Raw genomic sequence first — 19078 nt, 5'->3', positions numbered from 1 at the left:
GGGGGCGGAGACCTGTTAGTGCTCGGCCTCCTTCCAGTCTGTGTCCCATCCCGAGGGTGACAGGTAGTAGGGTCAGGTCAGACCCGCCTCCGTCATTGGTGTTATGCAATGCCAGGTCCTTTAATAACAAGACCTCTGTCCTTCGAGAGTTTTTACTCGAACAGGACATGGACCTGGCTTGCGTGACCGAAACCTGGGTATGAGAGGGTGATACTGTAGCCCTCTCACAAGCAGCTCCCCCGGTTTATTCGGTCTTTCACCAATCGCAGACTAGCGGGCGGGGGGGAGGAGTGGCGCTGTTCATACGAGAGGCTTACTCCTTTAGGACGCTCCCAGCTCCAAGGATCAAGGGTATTGAATGTGCCGGTCTGGCGTGGGAGGCTGGAGAGGGGTTGGCGATTTGGCTGGTGTACCATTCACCTAGCACACCGGCCAACACCTTACCGTCCCTGCTTGAGGCGGTGGCAGGCTGGGCATTGGAGCACCCTCTCTCAATTTGTAACATCCCCCACGCACCAGGTCGGGCACATGTTAGACTTGATCTTTGCGGCCGGGGTTGTGGTGGACGATATAACTATAGAAGCTGTGCCATGGTCGGACCACTGCGCCCTTAAGGCTCGTGTGAACGCTCCACCCCAAACCTGCTTAGGCGGCGAGCCTGTTTTGGCTCGCCTGCAGAGCCAAATGGACCCGGAACGGTTCCAAATGGCTCTTTGGGATCCCTGGCCCTCTGGCGATTTCTTGGAGGCCCTGGTCGAGGTCTGGCATAGCCAACTCTCCAGGGCTATTGAAGAGATCACACCTCAACACCCTCTGCGACCCCGGACTAGGCTGGCGCCGTGGTATACCCCGGAACTACGCCAGCTGAAACAAGGTCTCAGACAGCTAGAGAGGCAATGGCGGCGTACTCGAGACGAAGCAATTAGAGCATCTTATAGGGGATTTATGAGATCCTATGAGATGGCAGTCAAGGCCACAAAAAAAACGTACTTTGCGGCTAAGATTGTGTCTGCAAATTTGCGCCCGGCACAATTATTTAGGATAATTCGAATGCTCACTACATTGCCACAGGGCAAACCAAATGTTATGAAATTAGAGATAGGCTGTGAGGCTTTTGTGAAATATTTTGCAGAGAGTCCAGTCGCTTCGCCACGACTGCCCTGCCATATTGGATTCAGTATGTAAACTTGAGGTTCCGTGCCTGCCTTCCAGTTCAATCCTGGATCATTTCGACCCACTCAGCTTGGAGGAAGTTGACAGAGTCCTCTCTGCTGCATGTGCAACAACTTGTGATCTTGACCCGTGTCCCTCCTGGCTAATTAAAGCTTGCCTGGAGGAACTAAGATGTCCTATACGGGACATCATAAATAGATCTCTTTCAGAGGGCTGTTTTCCTGGCACACTACTGGCCGGTCTCAAATTTGCCCTTTTTGGGCAAAGTTATTGAGAGGGCTGTTGCATTGCAGCTGCAGAGTTTTCTGGAGGATGCTTCCACTTCAGATCCATTCCAGTCCGGCTTCCGCCCAGGACACGGGACGGAGACAGTCTTGGTCGCTCTCATGGATGATCTCCGGAGACATCTGGATCGAGGCGGCGTGGTGGTTTTGCTGCTGTTAGACCTATCGGCTGCGTTCGATATGGTCGATCATCGGCTGCTGGCCCGACGCAGGGATTCAGGGGTCAGCTTTACAGTGGCTTTCCTCTTTCCTTGAGGGTCAGGGACAAAGGGTGGCAATTGGGGGAGAGCTGTCCCAGAGACACTCACTTAACTGTGGGTTGCCACAGGGAGCAGTTCTCTCTCCGATGCTATTTAACATCTTTATGCGCCCCCTTGCCCAGATTGCCCGGAGATATGGGCTGGGTTGTCATCAGTACGCTGATGACACTCAGCTCTATCTATTGATGGGTGACCGGACTGGCAATGCCCCGGAAAATCTGAACCGGGCGTTGGAAGCCATGGCAGACTGGATTAAGCTGAGTGGGTTGAAACTGAATCCAGCAAAGACAGAGATCCACGCAACGGTCATCTCGAGGTTAGACTACTGTAATGCCCTCTACATGGGGCTGCCCCTGTACCGAACCCGGAAACTGCAGCTAGTGCAAAATGCAGCAGTCAGGCCGCTATTGGGACTGCCTTGGTGGGAACATGTGCAGTCTGGGCTGCGGGAGTTGCACTGGCTGCCAATTGTTTACCGGGTTCGTTACAAGGTGCTGGTCATTACCTTTAAAGCCCTATATGGTCGAGGACCTGCCTACCTTAGGGACCGCCTCTCTCCATATGTTCCCCAGAGAGCACTGCGATCAAGCTCAAAAAATCTTCTCGAAATCCCTGGGCCAAAAGAAACCAAATTAAAAACTACCAGAGAACAGGCGTTCTCTACAAAGGCCCCCCAATGGAGGAATCAACTGCCGGAAGAGGTGCGGGCCCTACGGGATCTTAACCAGTTCCATAGGGCCTGCAAAACTGCCCTCTTCCAGCTAGCTTTTTAAGATGGAACTCCTGATAATATCAATAACACCGAGCCATCTTATACATAATTTGATTGTACCATAATGATATACTGTTTTATTGGTTTTACTGTTTAAATTATTAATTATAATATACAGTTTTATTGTATCATGGTTTTACCAGGTCTTGTTAGCTGCCCTGAGCCTGCCTAGGCAGGGAGGGCGGGGTATAAATAAAAGTTTATTATTATTATTATTATTATTACATAAATGTCACTTTGTCAGGCCAGGCCATGTGTGCCTGCTTCAACTGGTGCAGAATGCTGCAGCCAGGCTGTTACTGGGTCTCTTCTTGTGAAAACACATTCAGCCTGCGCTGAAAGCACTGCACTGGTTACCCATTGCATACCAAATTCATTTCAAGGTGCTGGTTCTTACCTTTGAAGCCCTATATGGCCATGGACCTGCATACCTACAGGACCTCCTTCCCCCATATTTCCCTCAGAGAACACTACAGTCTGGATCCCAAAATCTTCTTTCAATCCCCAGCCCTAGGGAAACCAGGTTAGCAGTTCTGCAGGGCCTGCAAGACAGAGCTCTTCCACCAAGTCTTTGATTGTTACATTCTGTCTGGTTACATGTGAAATGTTAACATGTTGGACAACTTGAACTGTCTTTAAAGAGCCCACCTCTAGATCTGAACTATATCTGGAGATTTGAGCTTAATTTGGAAATCATAATGGAAAGATTAGTGCACTGCCATTATGAAAACAATACTTAATGCTACTATATTTGCTGTTTTAAATGTTTTAAAGTTTAATGCACCTAGTTTTAATTGGCTTTATGTATTTAAACTTGCCTGTTGGCCTTGTTCGCTGCCCTGAGCCTGCTTTGGCGGGGACGGTAGGAGATAAATAAAAATAAATAACACAAGGTACCAGAGATATACACTTTATAAAAATGATTTCATATGCTGACTGGCAATAGCAGGCGTGATTGGATTAAGTACGATATGCATAGGGGTAGTAGGGGTGGAAATAGGAAAAGGAAAGCTAGATCTCAATTTGGTACAGGAGGATTCAGCCCAGAGGATGCAAAGAATAAATGGAAATAAGCCTGAACAACTGAGGAGTGACTCATGAAAGCACATGCCCTACCACAAATTTTGTTAGTCTTCAAGGTGCTACTGGACTCTTTTCTGCTGCTATTAGAAACCACAATATTAAAAAAAAACAATGGGGAGGGGAATTTTAACCTTCCAGGATATCCAGTTGTTGACCTAAGAGTAGCAGTAGCAAATTGTCATTTGGCATCTGAAATCACTTCACTCTCCAAGATCTCTCCAGGTGCATTGGGCCTCCCTATTTAGGGTTGCCAAGTCCAATTTAAGAAATATCTGGGGACTTTGGGGGTGGAGCCAGGAGACTTTGGGGGTGGAGCCAAGATCAAGGCTGTGACAAGCATAATTGAACTCCAAAGGGAGTTCTGGCCATCACATTTAAAGGGACGGCACACCTTTCAATGCCTTCCTTCCATAGGAAATAATGAAGGATAGGGGCACCTTCTTTTGGGGCTCATAGAATTGGACCCCCTGGTCCAATCGTTTTGGAACTTGGGGGATATTTTGGGGAGAGGCACTAGATGCTGTACTGAAAATTTGGTGCCTCTACCTCAAAAAACAGGGGGCCCCCCAGAGTCCTGGATACCCGCGGATCAATTCTCCATGATTTTCTATGGGAATAAATCTCCATAGGGAATAACAGAGTTCCCAGCAGACATTTCCCTCCCTCCCCCCCCCCCGCTTTCTGACGACCCTGAAGCGGGGGGAGGGCCTCCAAACCGGAGGATCCCCTGCCCCCACCTGGGGATTGGCAACCCTATCCCTATTTCTTTCTCTCTCTCTCTCTCTCTCTCTGGCTCTTTCTTTGCCTCCCCTCCCTCCCTCTTTCTCTCTTTGAAGAAGTGTGCAGGCAGACAAAAGCTTATACCTGGAATAAAACATTGTTGTTGGTCTTCATAAAAGTACTATGGAACTCTTTCTCTCTCTGGCTCTTTCCTTCCCCCATCCCCCCCAGAGGGGGAGGAGCCCTCAGCCACTCAAGGGAGGCTTGGCTTTCTTTCGCTCCTCTGCGAAGCAGGAAATAGGAGAAACTCCACAAAAGCCAACTCAGTGCTGGAAACAGGAAGGAGGAACAGGAAGTAGGAAGCAGCATAAAGGCAGCTGCTTGTGGGCCTGATTGGAGCCCTGCAGGGGCTGGGTGTGACCCTCAGACCATATGTTTGACAACCCTGGATAGATCACAATAAGTTAATGGTATCCTAAAACATATCTTGACTTTGATTACACAAAGCTTTTAAAAGTGGACAAGTATATAAGATGTGCCCTTCCCATGTACACAATGCAAATGGATACAGCAGTGAGCTTGCCTTGCTTCTCATTTCTTCATTATTCTGTTATCAAAGCACACAGGATTAGAAACATGATTAATTCACTGAGATAAAGGGCATTTATCTATCTGTTTCTTTAGTGGTTTCTGTACCTTGATTTGTAAGAAAGAATTCAGCATAATAGCTCAGTAATGTGAACTGAACATTTTAAACTGCTTTTTTATTTTTGAAATTTAAAGTATGACCCTGTACTATACATGCCACATCAGCCAGAGAAGTGGTCTTATTTTATCTCCTGCTTAAGATGAGAGAGAAAAGGAATTACAGTAACACTGCTGCTGAAATTCTTCCCTCTTTGGAAGCCTGCATCAACATATTATTGGGTGCTGGCTACACCATCTTTTACACATAAAAATCAGAGCTTTGAATTCTTGGTACTTCAAAATATTATTAATGAGTCATGGCTCCTTATTCACATTCTAATTCACAGTATTGTGGAGCTATACTTGTTGAATGGTTGCTGAATGTGATGATTGATTTCATGACAGCTTAGTAAAAGCTCTGCTGACTTCCAGAATGACTGGTACTTCATTTGTTTCAAACTGTTTCTTAAAACATAAAAATAAAGCAAATTTAATCCTTTAGGGGCTAGGAAGTTGATTTTCTTTGAGAGAGGGAAATGTGAGGCCAGGTTTTTAAAGGATCTTATGCAGAATGATGGGCACCACATCAGTTGAATGTTTGATAGCATGAAATCTGTATAATACCTGTACTTAACTGTGATGTTCACACTTCCTCTTGAACATTCTACTTCTGTTGTGCATTATATCTTCAAATGCATTGTTAAGATTAAAAGTATTATTGAATTGTTATGCTTGTTAATTTGTCAGGAAGATGATAAAAGCTTTAGACGAGCACCTTCATGGAGAAAGAAGTTTAGACCAAAGGATGTAAAAGGTTTAGCTGCTGGATCAGCAGAGACTCTCCCTGCAAACTTCAGAGTTACCTCCTCAATGTCTTCACCTTCTATGCAGCCAAAGAAAATGCAAATTGATGGTAAAATATTACTAAATTTTTTTTTGAGGTATGGTGGTTATAGATGCCTGAGGTTGTAAGTGAACTAGCTAAAGCATCTGCCTTCCTTGTGTGAAAGAGGACTTGTTCTGGGCATGATTTATAATAATGCCTTGGTCTGTCTTTGTTGAAGGAGATTTGATAGAAGAAAATCACAGGGTCCAATCAATAATATTTATGTATGGTACCAATCCAGAAAGGACTGCTGTTGTACATAATCCAGTTTCATTGTATTTTATATGGGAAACTCCTCTAGTCTGTTGGACAGAGGTTATTCAGTAGCAGTAACTGGTAGAACCTGTCTGCTCTTTGGCTATGCAGCTCTTAATTATTGCTCCACACCTCTTGATTCCTTTACCCTTCTCAGCTTCAGCTCTCTGCTGCATGCCTTTTTCTTTTGTCTTCCTCGCGGCTCCATCCCCTGTATTTTTCAAATAACTGTCATATCTTGTCTTTAAAAAAACTCCACTTCAAATTTTCTTCTGGCTGCAATCATGTCATCTGTCATTCATGTACAACTTGCTAAACACTTATTTATGCCTGCTGGCTTTACTACTTATACTCCACCCCTCTGCTTGATCACCTACAATCGTGTTGTCATTAGTCTGTCCATATTAATATACTTCTACCAAAGCTTCTGCTTTTGTCAAAGCTACCTGCTATTTGCAGGTTCCCATATTTGTCTTTTGAAAAATTTGTCTATTAAATTGCTCTATACTTCTCCCTGGATTTTGTTTAGATCTTTGTTCCTTATGGGACATAAGCAGTAACTGGCTCAGCATTTACTTGCACAATGGCAAGACACACACACTCCACCACCAGTAAAAAAAAGTGCTACATGAAGTCAAGATTCCAAGGGCCCAACTGAGTGCTCCTCTGGAGATAAAGTTGTTCTTCTATAGGGATTTGTTGGCCTACTAAGAACAGAAGTTTCATGCTGCTATATGTCATGCAGGAGATGTGTCTAGTTATGAGTTCACCATCTCCTCTCAGGTGATAATGTGTGAGCTTAGTCAATATATAGCCACTTATTTGAGTGCTGTGTGGCTAATTTTGATGTGTGTACTGACCTGATCGTAACTAAATGCATGCTCTGTTCTGCATGTCTTCCTGATTGTTGACATAGGCAATGTATCAGCAACACAAAGACTGGATTCTGCTACAGTAAGGACTTACTCATGTTAAAGCCTTTCATTGGTAAGTAAAAGCAACAGCCTTGTAGGATTCACTGGCACCAAAATTGTAAGGTGTCTATCTTCACACCCATAAAAAATTAGAAACCTGCTTTTCTTGAGGAGAAAGGGCCGTCTTACTAAGTCAGCCTTTATAGCCATGTTCACTTCCACAGACTACATCACAACAATCCTAAGAGTTGTACTTGAATGGAACACCAGCAGCTGATTCTCTTGTATATCTGGAATGATGGTTGTACAAAAGCAGGTTGTAGGGAGGAACTCTGCAATCAGGTTTTTTTTGTACTTGAGGCAGGGCTCAGCACATCCTAGTAGCATATCAGTGCTGTGGTGGAACTCACAAATAAACACTTTAACAGTTGCTATCACTTGTTACATAGACTGGGAAAAGGGACTCTAATCTACAGGCCCCCCCTTTGCCTGTGAGAGGTTGTTGGTGGCCAGCTTTGGTTTGAAGCTTCAACAGTGTAGCAGCAGGCACTCACCTCTCTGTCTTGTGTGTAGTTTTCTGAGTAGAGATCTGGTGTTGACTTAGTTCTGAACTAATAATTTTCTTTTCTTTTTCAGTTTATCCTCACTATTTCTACAGATGAGCTGAAATGTTTTGAACTCCTCAGAGACCATATTTTGGAAACATGAAATCTTTAATCTGTTAATAATTGTTAAATCAACACTTTGAAATATTTTATTACAGAGTTTTTTAATTAGCAGATGAATTTGAGTTCTATAGAAAAATATTTTAGAATTAAATGTTTCCTTATATTTATGTAAGCGTTTGTGAGTCTCATAATTACTTAACTTTGTTAGCATTCAGTCTACAAATTATTGCTGATTTGTTAATTTTAGTATTTTCAACTGAATGTACTGTAATTCCTGTATGTATATGTCCCTATTATAGGGTTTTTGTAAATTATGCAGCTATTGTAATTATCAATAATGTTTTTAAATAATAAACGTGAGAGTGAAAAGGATTTTACTATCTTTGTAAAGGTATCACAACACCAAGCAGTATATATATTTTGCCACTTGGAAAATGCTAGCTAGCTAGCTCTAAAATCCCCTCACCCATAAGCATATGTTTGTTAAAATAGGCATGGTACCCAGTTCTGTTTCTGTTCATATACTGTATCTTTTACACATATCATACAATTTTAGTGTGGATTTATTTAAGTCTTTTCTTCAATATAATTTGCTTTTCATAAAGATCTAAAATGTGGGGATCATTAGGAACTATGGAACACAGGTGAGGCCTAGTGAGCTCCTTTATACCTGCTTTTCTCTGCTGTATTTTGTACAGTCTGTGTTCATTGACTGAGCATAAGCCATAAATGAAAATATTTTCTATTTACCAAGAATAGCTTGTAATAGGTAGCAGGCAACAAGAAGTACTCTCCTGTATTTTGGTGTGAAAATGTTTGCTGAAAGATACTGATACAATTCTTCTAAGCGGACCAATCATGATGCACTGCAGTTTCATGACAGAGATGCAATATGTCTGAAGCATGAAGTAGTGCAACTTTTAAAAGGCCTTACTTTTATGTCATCTTTTGCATATATTTATAAATTTATTTTAAATTCTGGACATACTTTTAGTTGTTAATATTTTTAACTGCATCAGTCATAAGTAGAAATGCGTAATTCTTTTTTAAATAGCACATTAAGAAGCCAGCAAGGAATATGCTCAGATCGTGGTGCATTATTTATTTGCAATAATATACAGCTTGTGTCTCTCATTTTTGTTTTCGGCTCTTCTTAATTGTACAACAGAAATCTGTGTTACTGTTCTGTTTTTTTTTTCCTATTAACCTTTTATGTGTACTTCTGATTATGTAACAAATTATGTACAGTCTAAATACTTTTGAACTATTTTTACCACAGTATTATTTATTGCTTTCTTTCAATAAAGTACTGAAGCATTTTTTCACTGCCAGTAAAGTGTGGTATATCTTGCGATGAGCCTTGAATGCTTTTAAAGTTGGGATTTCAGTAATTAGTGCATTGTCATAGATTTCTTATGAAACACATATTCCTGGTTTCCTTGGTTTAAGCCAGGTGTATTTTCAAGAAACATAACCTGCTGTCTGCATTAATTTATAATGTAGCCCCTCTGATTGCACATAATTCATTTCAAAAATCCTTACATCCGAAAGATAAAAATATGGCAAAAGCAAAAAAATTCACATCCATTTGGAACATTTATCCTAAATTCCAAGCCTGTTTGAAAGACAAATGGCTCAAGACTTTCAACAGCCTTTAGTTAGCAATCACTAGAGTAGTGAAGAGTGAGCAAGATAGCGAGTGGAGGGGAATAAAATGTGGTGAAACAGGGAACAAATATATTAAAATTAAGATGTTATGTCAGGTTTTGTCCACATTTCTCTTTCAAATAACAAAGATAAATGTAAACAAAACAAGATGGTGGATTAGTAGGCAAAAGTGGGTATTGTATGAACTTCTCTTATATATAGCTGAATTTTTAAAATTCTTTCTGTATGCAAAGATGGTGCCTTGTCATTATTAGGGTCATAAAGGTTAGTTTACTTAGTTATTTCATGTGTGCAGATGATTAATATAACTATTTCTAGACTGCTGCCAGTTTATATGATGCTTTAAACAGTAAGATGTGAAATAGACCGGCTCCTGGCCCAAGTAGTTTACAGTTTTAATTTCAGAGGGGTCGGGGGAGAGGAAGCAGTAGGGGAAAAGAACAAAGGAAGGGAAAGGAAAGCCAAATTAACCAAGGATGAATGCAAGCAAATGTAGTTAAGCATGCTGCACCTTAACTTCAGGTGGGTTTGAAGTTTGCTGGATTTCAGCTAGTGATACGGTTTCAAATGGTTTTGAATATTGTGGGGTTAAGCATTATTGTAGAGCCAAATAGGAAAGAGACTGTTTGATGGTGGCCAGTATGGTGTAGTGATTGTTGGACTAGGGTTTGGGAGACCCAGACATTAGATGCCCATTTTAGAAGGTATGTATCAGAAGTTCATATCAGTGTATCAGAAGTATGTATAAAATGAGAGGCTGTTCATATAATTTCCATGCACTCTCTATGATCTCTTGTTCAAAAAACCACATGTCTTATGTTTTTAAAACATGCAGTTCTGCTGCATTTTTTTTAAAAAGAAGTTTAAATAAAGGCTTGAATTTCTTAGATCACTGTCACACTGTTTTCACAACCATTTGTGGATGGGAAATGTGTAATTAAAGCCCAGGGAATGAACAGGATTACTATTTCTGTGGAGTCTATTATGCTGCCAAATAAGAGGGCTTCAGCAATTGCTAGTTTGTGTTCAAAAGGGACAGAAGCAGTGGTAAGGGACTGGATCCTATCATTGTATGGGCAGAAGAAGTTCACACTGGAGGATTTTGTCAACCTCTCCCAGTAATTCTCTCCCCAGTGTGCCCCCCCCCCCAAATCCTCTGAGGGACAAAAGAGCCTCATAAATGTAAGGGTTTGGGGTTTATGTAAGGGTTTAGGGCAAATTGTCCTAAAAATAGCGTTCTGGGGAATTTAGTGTGGGCAATCAGCCTTTCAGCAAGATCTTGAGAACCTATATATACAGGAGGCATTTGCTTTGGAAGTCACCCAATAACAAGGAGATTTGTTCAAATAATCAATGGGGTTTATTATAAAGGTTAGTTTATAACTAACTCTTTCATACTATACTCTTTCATACTAGAGTATGAAATCACACAACAATCATACAGCCTAATAAGAATAGAGTTGAAATAGACAAAGGTAAACACGAGGGTAAACAAACAGAGTGATAATTACCAATCGTAGTCTTCGAGGAAGGCTCCAATGGCGACAAAAGCGGGGGAGACGAAAGCGGGAGTGGGGGAGATTGGCCCTCAATTGATCAGATATCGGGGGTGTATCTAAACAGCAGGGTAGGGGTACTGGCAGACCCACACGTGTGGGGAGTTTGGTCAGAGGTTATAAGGACTACCTTGAACCCTTAGGGGGTAGGAGGTCCAGGGGATTATGACACTGGGTCAGATGGGACATGATACTGTACCACATGGTGTATTACCTCAGGAAAATGGGGAGGCTACAGAATGACGGCATGGCATGGGTGGAGGTAAGGGTGGAGGTGATTAAACAAGTTATCCAAATTTATCTAAAGGTGACAATAGAGAGCCAAATTGGTACCTAAGGTGACACCCGATTTATACAAAGAGCTCTGGCTCTAGGTGAAGCTGGTCTTCCTCTTCTGCTCTTCTGGCTAGCACTGTCCATTGTCTAAAGTTCCGTTTGACAAAGTCTTGGGTCATCTGGCAGGGTCCACGCCTAAGCTGAGCTTGATTGCCTTATGTAGATGTAACAGCTGTTGAGTACGTGAGCCTCTTGCTTCTCTGTCATGGAGTCTGACACTGCAGGATGGTCGCTGATGATGTTAGCCTACCAACATGGCTTTCGTGGTCAAGGCTGAGAACCGCTTGCTCGGACAGTTCCTGGCGACGCGACTTCTTCCACTGCAGCAGCCGAAATGCACGTACGGAACAGCAGGAAACCCATCTGTACTTCTGGCTAGCACTCTTCTAGAGATATAGAGTGCTGTTGTAACGCTGAGGCTGTTAGTATTTACATAATTCTGTTATGAAATGGTAGATAAAACCCATGTTTCATAGCAGATGTGTGTGAGTTGAATCTCCAGGCACCCTGGCAATCGGGTGATTACGATGTCCATATATAACGGAAATTAGGGGTCTCTTGCTCACAGAGTTTCTGCTGATTCTCCCTCCACTCATGACTTTCCTCAGTTTTCCCTATCCCCAAGGAGCAATATTTTGTGGAGATCAGTGGGTTGCAGTGAGAGAGGGGAAAGCAAGAAAGTTCCATTCTGCAACTGGAATATTTAGTATGTAGTGGGGAGAAGGGTTAGGGGGTTGGATCTCTAGCTCTCAAGCTAGTGGAGCAAACCCTGGAAATGAGCTTGCTCCCCTGCCAAAGAGCCAAGGATGGCAAGTGTGTCTCTTTCCTTTTGTTTATTACTGCCTCCCTGTCCAGCGCATTCCAATGAGGAAAATCCCTCAACTGTCAGCAGTGGGTTTGGGGGTACCATGGGGCTGCTGAGAAAAGGGAAAAAAATTGTAAAGATCCTCTTGTGTGAGCTTCCTTTGATTAATTATAAGATCCAAACCTATTTCTTAAAATATACAGTCAACTGATACTTACATTGTGTCAGCTTCATTAATTCAATAGGTTGTTTTTCTGTCAAGTATTAACACTACAAACTCATTAGGCCTGGTTAACACAGTGTGAAGTGGCTGACTCCTGAGATGGCAAAATGAACTGCACCATTTCAGAATACAGGGTGGGAGATTCTGTTTGCCTAAAAACTCCTTGCCAATTAAAAAAAACTAGAAGGGAGAAATGTTCTGTCACACACCCCTTTGCTTGCAGTATTATTTTTCATTTGCAAGGAATTTTGAATGTAGAGCAGTTCAAAATGTGACCTTTCATTCCTTTCTCTGCAGAATAAAGCAGTGTATTTTATGATCTCATGTCTGTGCCACTGCATTCACCTGCACAGGTAAACCAGGCCTTAGATTGAGTAGCCTTACACAATTAACAATGGCAGACAGGGCTTTTTTGGTAGGAAAAGCCCAGCAGGAACTAATTTGCATATTAGGCCACACACAATGATGTTCACCGTTGCGCTGCACAGGGCTTTTTTGTAGAAAAAGCCCACCAGGAACTCATTTGCATATTAAGCCACACACCCCTGATGCCAAGCCAGCCAGAACTGCGTTCCTGTGAGTTCCTGCTTTTTTATTTTATTTTTTAAAGCCCTGATGGTAGGTAATGCATTTAAAATACTTCTGGAAGCATCTACACTGGCACCCCAATCTTTTACAGAGAGAAGCCATATGTAACGTAAAGAAGTGCTAATTTGTCTTTTATAATCAGGTACTGCTAAGATGCCTTCTTGTGCGAGAAATGTGACTGCTGCCACCACATAAATATAAATGCTTAGACTCTCAAGGCATAGTTGTTTGTCTCACACAAATTTAAGCTGTAATCCTCATACCCATTTGGGCAACAATGCTATACATGCTATTTCCACACAGATTTTTTCACCAGGTGGCAAACAGCATGCTTCCACTTTACTAAACCAATTTTCTTTCATGAGGCATAATAGCACACCTGTTAAACGGTAGCTTTTGTAATAAGTGCCATTGAATACACAGACTTACGCATGATGCACAACCGAAACTTTAATTCATATTGATCTAATCAGTACCTTGTGTGCAGAATTGCAGCCTTGTGCTGCTATTTGTTATTAAGCCCTTCTTGAGAAAGTAGTTCTTGTAAGAGATAGGAAACTATGTAATGATTGGGTAATATGAAGTCAGGCCCAACACAAATCCGTCACTGAATGGATTTTCAGCATCCTTCGAACATCACCTCAAACTACTGAACTGGTGCTACCTTGTTTCTCTAAATGACTGCTTATCTCTGCCAAATATTTTAACGTAGACTAGGGTGTCTTTTTCATCAGTGCTACCGTTGGGCTTTGTAGGAGAAAATATGTTTCTGGTAACTGTAGCAAGTATTTGAATAATGACAGAAATCAGTCTAGGCCAACTCTGCATCTGGTTCTGTTGCAGTGTGTGCTTGCTACAGAATACTGTGTTTGGTGACTCTGTGTGTGACATCCCTGTATGGAGGTGGGGTTTTCCCCAAAAAATTGGGGAATTCCCCACTGGAACTAGGGAGCTGGCAATACAGAACAGGGCCAAAACTTTTTTCTTAATGAAAACTGGGGATTCAGAGAAACTGGATTATAAAATTACAGCAATCTGTCAGTTGCCAGTTAACCATCCCAAAAGCCCAGTGGTGAAGCCAGGGGGCTAGCTTTCAGAGGGAACTGGGGCAGGGGAAATGGAACAAAATGGACAGGACCAGGAAAGATCTGGTCTTTCCTGTCCATATGGTAGCTACTCCAGCTCTGCTGCAATCTTTTCTAAAAGATCATAGTAAAGCAGGATTGCAGGAAAGCCAGGAGAAGGCTGAAAAGCACTGTAGTGCTGTGTGGAAGTGGGGGGAAACTGCTTCCTATCAGCAGCAAAGCTGGGCCAAATACCTGATATATGATGCTTTAAACAATAAAATGTGAAATAGACTGGTAGTTTACAGTTTAAATTTTAGGGGGGGTCGAGGAAGCAGCCATAGAAAGGACTCAGTACTACAAAGATCCACAATATCTGTTCTAAGGAATTGTGAAGTTGTAGAACCTCGATTCTTCTCAAAGTAAAGGGCATCTGGCAATACTCATATGAAACAAATCTGAAATTTATTTATTTGTTGTTTATTTATTTGGGTATTAACCTGATTTCTGTGATATGGTTAGAGAGTGACTTGCAGAGGTGCACTGACATTTGCAGGACAGTTTGCTTCCCAACATCCTCTTAGCACACACTCTTTTGCTGCTACAGGGAAGCAGACAGGGCTGACAACAGGCAAGGATTACAGTCAGTAGGGAGTGATAATGATTGCAGTAGTTGCATAAAATAGGCTGTCTACATTTCTTTGAACTTCGGAGTCGACTTCTTTGGTAGAGTCAGGGAAATCAAAATTCAGAATCAGTTTTCACTTTTGGAGTCCTTTGCTCAGACTATCCCTTCTTGTCAGCCAGGTGAGCAATCAGTGATTGTGGACCAGAAGTGAGTTGTGTAATAGACTTTCATCATATGTATTTTTTAACATCTACCAGTGACAAGAGCTACATGTGAATTAAGTTTTGTGAAATGAGATTATTTGGGTCAAAACCCTTGGCAGAGTGAGCAAGTAGCAGTAGTCACATTAGCTGAGTAAGGATCAGAGAAACTTTCTTCTTTAACTTACACTTTCAAGAGAGGGCAACAGAGGCAGCATACTGCCTACATGGAGGGTATTCGTGGGAAGTGCTGTCAAGTTACAACTGATTTACGGTGAACCCATAGGGTTTTCACAGCAAGAGACCTTCAGAGGAGGTTTGCCATTGCCTGCCTCTGCAAAGAGACCCTTAGTGATATCCCAGCCAAGTACTAACCAGGGCCAACTCTGCTTAGCTGCTGAGATCTGACAAGATAAGGCTAGCCTGGAAGAAGACTGTTATTAATTCTAAGAAAGCAGAAAAGCATAAGAATAGCACACTGGGAGCCACATAAGGAAAAAACATTTTAGGTAGAGAAAAAGCAGAACCCCACATTCTTATCTCACTAGCTTTCCACACGCTGTCTCCTGCAGGACCTTCTTTTGTACACCCGACATTTTGTATTCAAACATAAACCTCATGAAGTTATGATGCCACAGGCCCCCATCTTAGGGTTGCCAGGCCCAACTCAGAAAATACCTGGAGACTTTGGGGGTGGAGCCAGGAGACTTTCACATTTCCTAAAATAAATAAATAAAAATACAGCAGCATAGTTCTCCTGAATACAGGCTTCATTTTCTCGTCACAGCAGTTGGCTGCACTTCCACTAAAGAGAGCACACTCACACACACTCACAAATTAACCAAAATAAACACAGTTTGTAAGCACACACTTTTGTGATCCCCTTGGGCAATTTACTTATGGAGTTGCTGAATGTAACCAACTGCTGTATTTCCACTAACTACTTCAGACTAACACAGGAAATGAAAAGTTCTAGTTTAGTCTTTTCTATGCAAATAACTTCTGAAAGGAATGTAAAACAAACAGAGGGACTGGGCTCTCTTCCTTTATCACAGCCTCACAGTCTCACCAGGAACAGCCACATGACTCTGCTGGCTCGCCCCATCCCCATTCAGTCTTGCTCCTACTGAGATTTAAAGGCCCACACACCTTCCAAGTTTCCAAGCTTCTTCTAAACCTTGGAAAAGCACATCTTGGCTTCCCCCCACCAGCCAGCTGGCTGGCATCATGCAGGGGCCTGCAAAACCAAAGGATCCCCCGTCAGGACCTGGAGACTGGCAAGCCTACCACAGCTATTTATACTTCGCTAACAAAAAAGGGATTGCTCCTCCTAACTTTTTTTTTTTAAAAAACAAACACTGCATTTCAGGGATTCCTGGTACACACAGTATTTTGTGTTATTCTGAACAAGCTTCCACTTGTTTATTTTTTTTTTAAATAATAATCTCCCACCCATTTCAAGGAAACTCAAGGTTGGCTTTCAAAGTTGCATACCATTTTTTCCAAGGTTAAAGTAATATTTTTAGTAAGTTACTTTGTTACTCCTGATCTTATGCATTATTCTGTTTCCTACCTTCTTCTTGGTTAAGTATTTCTTGAGTTCACTTATGGATTATTCTAGGATGAAATGACCAGAAGGTGTTTCTTATGTTGCTTGCTAATTATACTACTTACTATAATTTTTTACTGTGATTTTTTTAAATAAATGGATGGGAAACCTGGAATCCCAGATATAAAGTGAGCAAATATGTATAAAAATCTTTTCAGTTCCAAATATTCTGACCTACCAATAGATCATTATATGTCTGGAAATTATTACTATTTAGCCATCTTATTACTTCACTTAAAGGTTAAGCATGATACTTGGAACAAGCTTGGATGGAAGAATAGTCCCTGGGCAGTCTCTAGTTAATTAATTACTCCTATGGAAATAAGCCAATAATATTGTATTTGAGTAGCAGCAGTTTACCAAAATGATGGGTGGAGTGGGTGAGGGAGGGGTAGACTCACTGAAGGCATTCCTGCTGAGGCTGTTGTTTGGGCTCTGATGTGCTGATTCAGCTCTCCCACCTTCCCATGAAGACTGCCTCAATTTCTGTTAGCCTGTGCAGAAAAATGGAAGAAAAACAGGGCCAATGTGGGTGTCAATGTAAGGAATATGTATACTCTGTGATTTTTAGAATCATAGAGTTGGAAGGGACCTCCAGGGTCATCTAGTCCAACCCCCTGCACAATGTAGGAAACTCACAAATACCTCCCCCTAAATTCACAGAATCCTCATTGCTGTCAGATGGCCATCTAGCCTCTTTAGATTTTCTAGGCTGCGGGGCCATGGTCTTGGCATTGTGAGACCTGACATTTCGCCAGCAACTGTGACTGGCATCCTCAGAGATGTAACCCAGAAAGCTGCCAGTTTTCTGGGTTACACCTCTGAGGATGCCAGTCACAGTTGCTGGCGAAACATCAGATCTCACGCCAAGACCATGGCCACATAGCCCTGAAAATCTACAACAGCCAATGGACTCTGGCCATGAAAGCCTTCAACAATATCTGGCTTCTGTTTAAAAACCTCCAAGGAAGGAGAGCCCACCACCTCTTGAGGAAGCCTGTTACACTGAGGAACCACTCTAATGGTCAGGAAGTTCTTCCTAATGCTTAGCTGGAAACTCTTTTGATTTAATTTCAACCCATTGGTTCTGGTCCTACCTTCTGGGGCCACAGAAACAATTCCACACCATCCTCTATATGACAGCCCTTCAAGTACTCTAAGATGGTGATCATATCACCTCTCAGCCACCTCTCCAGGCTAAACAAGCCCAGCTCCTTCAACCTTTCTTCATAGGACTCGGTCTCCAGACCCCTCACCATCTTCATTGCCCCCCTCTGAACTCATTCCAGCTTGTCTATATCCTTCTTAAAATGTGGTACCCAAAACTGAACACAATACTTCAGGTGAGGTCTTACTAGAGCAGAGTAAAGCAAAACGATCATTTCATGTGATCTGGACACTATACTTCAGTTTATACAGCCCAAAATTGCATTTGCCTTTTTAGCCACCACATCACACTGTTGACACATGTTCAGAGTATGGTCCACTAAGATCCCAAGATCCTTTTCACACATACTACTGCTAAGACAAGTCTCCCCTCATCCTATAACCATGCATTGGATTTTTCCTACCTAAATGCAGAACTTTACATTTATCCCTGTTAAAATTCATTTTGTTGGTTTTAGCTCAGTTTCCCAGCCTGTCAAGATCATCCTGTATTTTGTTTCTGTCTTCTATTGCAGGGGTGGCCAACAGTAGCTCTCCAGATGTTTTTTGCCTACAACTGCCATCAGCCCCAGCCAGTATGGCCAATGGCTGGGGCTGATGGGAATTGTAGGCAAAAAACATCTGGAGAACTACTGTTGGACACCCCTGTACTGTATTTGCAACCCCTCCCAATTTAGTATCATCTGCAAATTTAATAAGCATTCCCTCTATTTCTTCATCCAAATACTTTATAAAGATGTCAAACAAAACAGATCCCAGGACAGATCCTTGAAGCACTCCACTTGTCACTTCTCTCCAAGAGGATGAGAAACTATTCACAAGCACTCTTTGAGTGCAATCTGTCAACCAGTTACAGATCCACCTAACGGTAACAGGATCCAAACCACATTTTACCAACTTATCAACAAGGACAGTATGTGGAACCTTATCAAAAGCCTTACTGAAATCAAGATAAACGATGTCTATAGCATTCCCCTGATCCAGCAAGGTAGTCACTTTCTCAAAAAAAGAGATCAGGTTAGTCTGACATGACTTGTTCTTGAGAAACCCATGCTGGCTCTTTCTAAATGTTCCAGGACTGATTGACTGTTGATTTGTTCTAAAACTTTTCCAGGTATAGATGTCAAGCTGATGGGACGGTAGTTATCTGGATCCTCTTTTTCCCTCTTCTTGAAGATGGGGACAACATTCGCCTGCCTCCAAACTTATGGCACCTCTTCTGTTCTCCAAGAATTTCCAAAAATAATAGCCAGAGGCTCAGAAATTACATTCACAAGCTTTTTTAGTATGCTTGGATACAATTCATCTGGCCTGAGGACTTAGTTTCATTTAAAGAAATGAGGTGTTTATGTACTACCCCTATTCTGATCCTAGGTTGCAACTCCATACCCTAATTTTATGTTCTGATTTTGCCATGTTGAGCACTGTTTCTCTCAGAAGAGGGAAAGTAGGAATTGAGCAGTTCCGCCCTCTCTTCATTACCTGTTGCAATTTCAATTTCCTGCCCTCACAATGGACCTACAGAGTCCTTG

General features: G+C 42.2%; 1 protein-coding gene across 7 annotated transcripts in view; it reads left to right on the top strand.

Moving 5' to 3' along the window:
• PPFIA1 (PTPRF interacting protein alpha 1) overlaps positions 1–9053 on the top strand; it is a 104629-nt gene extending 95576 nt beyond the window's left edge. For all 7 annotated transcript variants that reach the window (XM_060263267.1, XM_060263273.1, XM_060263270.1 and 4 more), the window contains 3 exons: positions 5727–5892; positions 7037–7107; positions 7671–9053. In XM_060263267.1, coding sequence (XP_060119250.1) covers positions 5727–5892; positions 7037–7095 — 225 coding nt within the window. In that variant the 3' untranslated portion in view covers positions 7096–7107; positions 7671–9053. The remainder of the gene's footprint in view (positions 1–5726; positions 5893–7036; positions 7108–7670) is intronic.
• The last annotated feature ends 10025 nt before the right edge of the window (positions 9054–19078 follow it).

Source organism: Heteronotia binoei, chromosome 21, assembly GCF_032191835.1.
Source record: "Heteronotia binoei isolate CCM8104 ecotype False Entrance Well chromosome 21, APGP_CSIRO_Hbin_v1, whole genome shotgun sequence".
NCBI lineage: Eukaryota > Metazoa > Chordata > Lepidosauria > Squamata > Gekkonidae > Heteronotia > Heteronotia binoei.
This window is presented reverse-complemented; position numbering and strand designations above follow the sequence as displayed.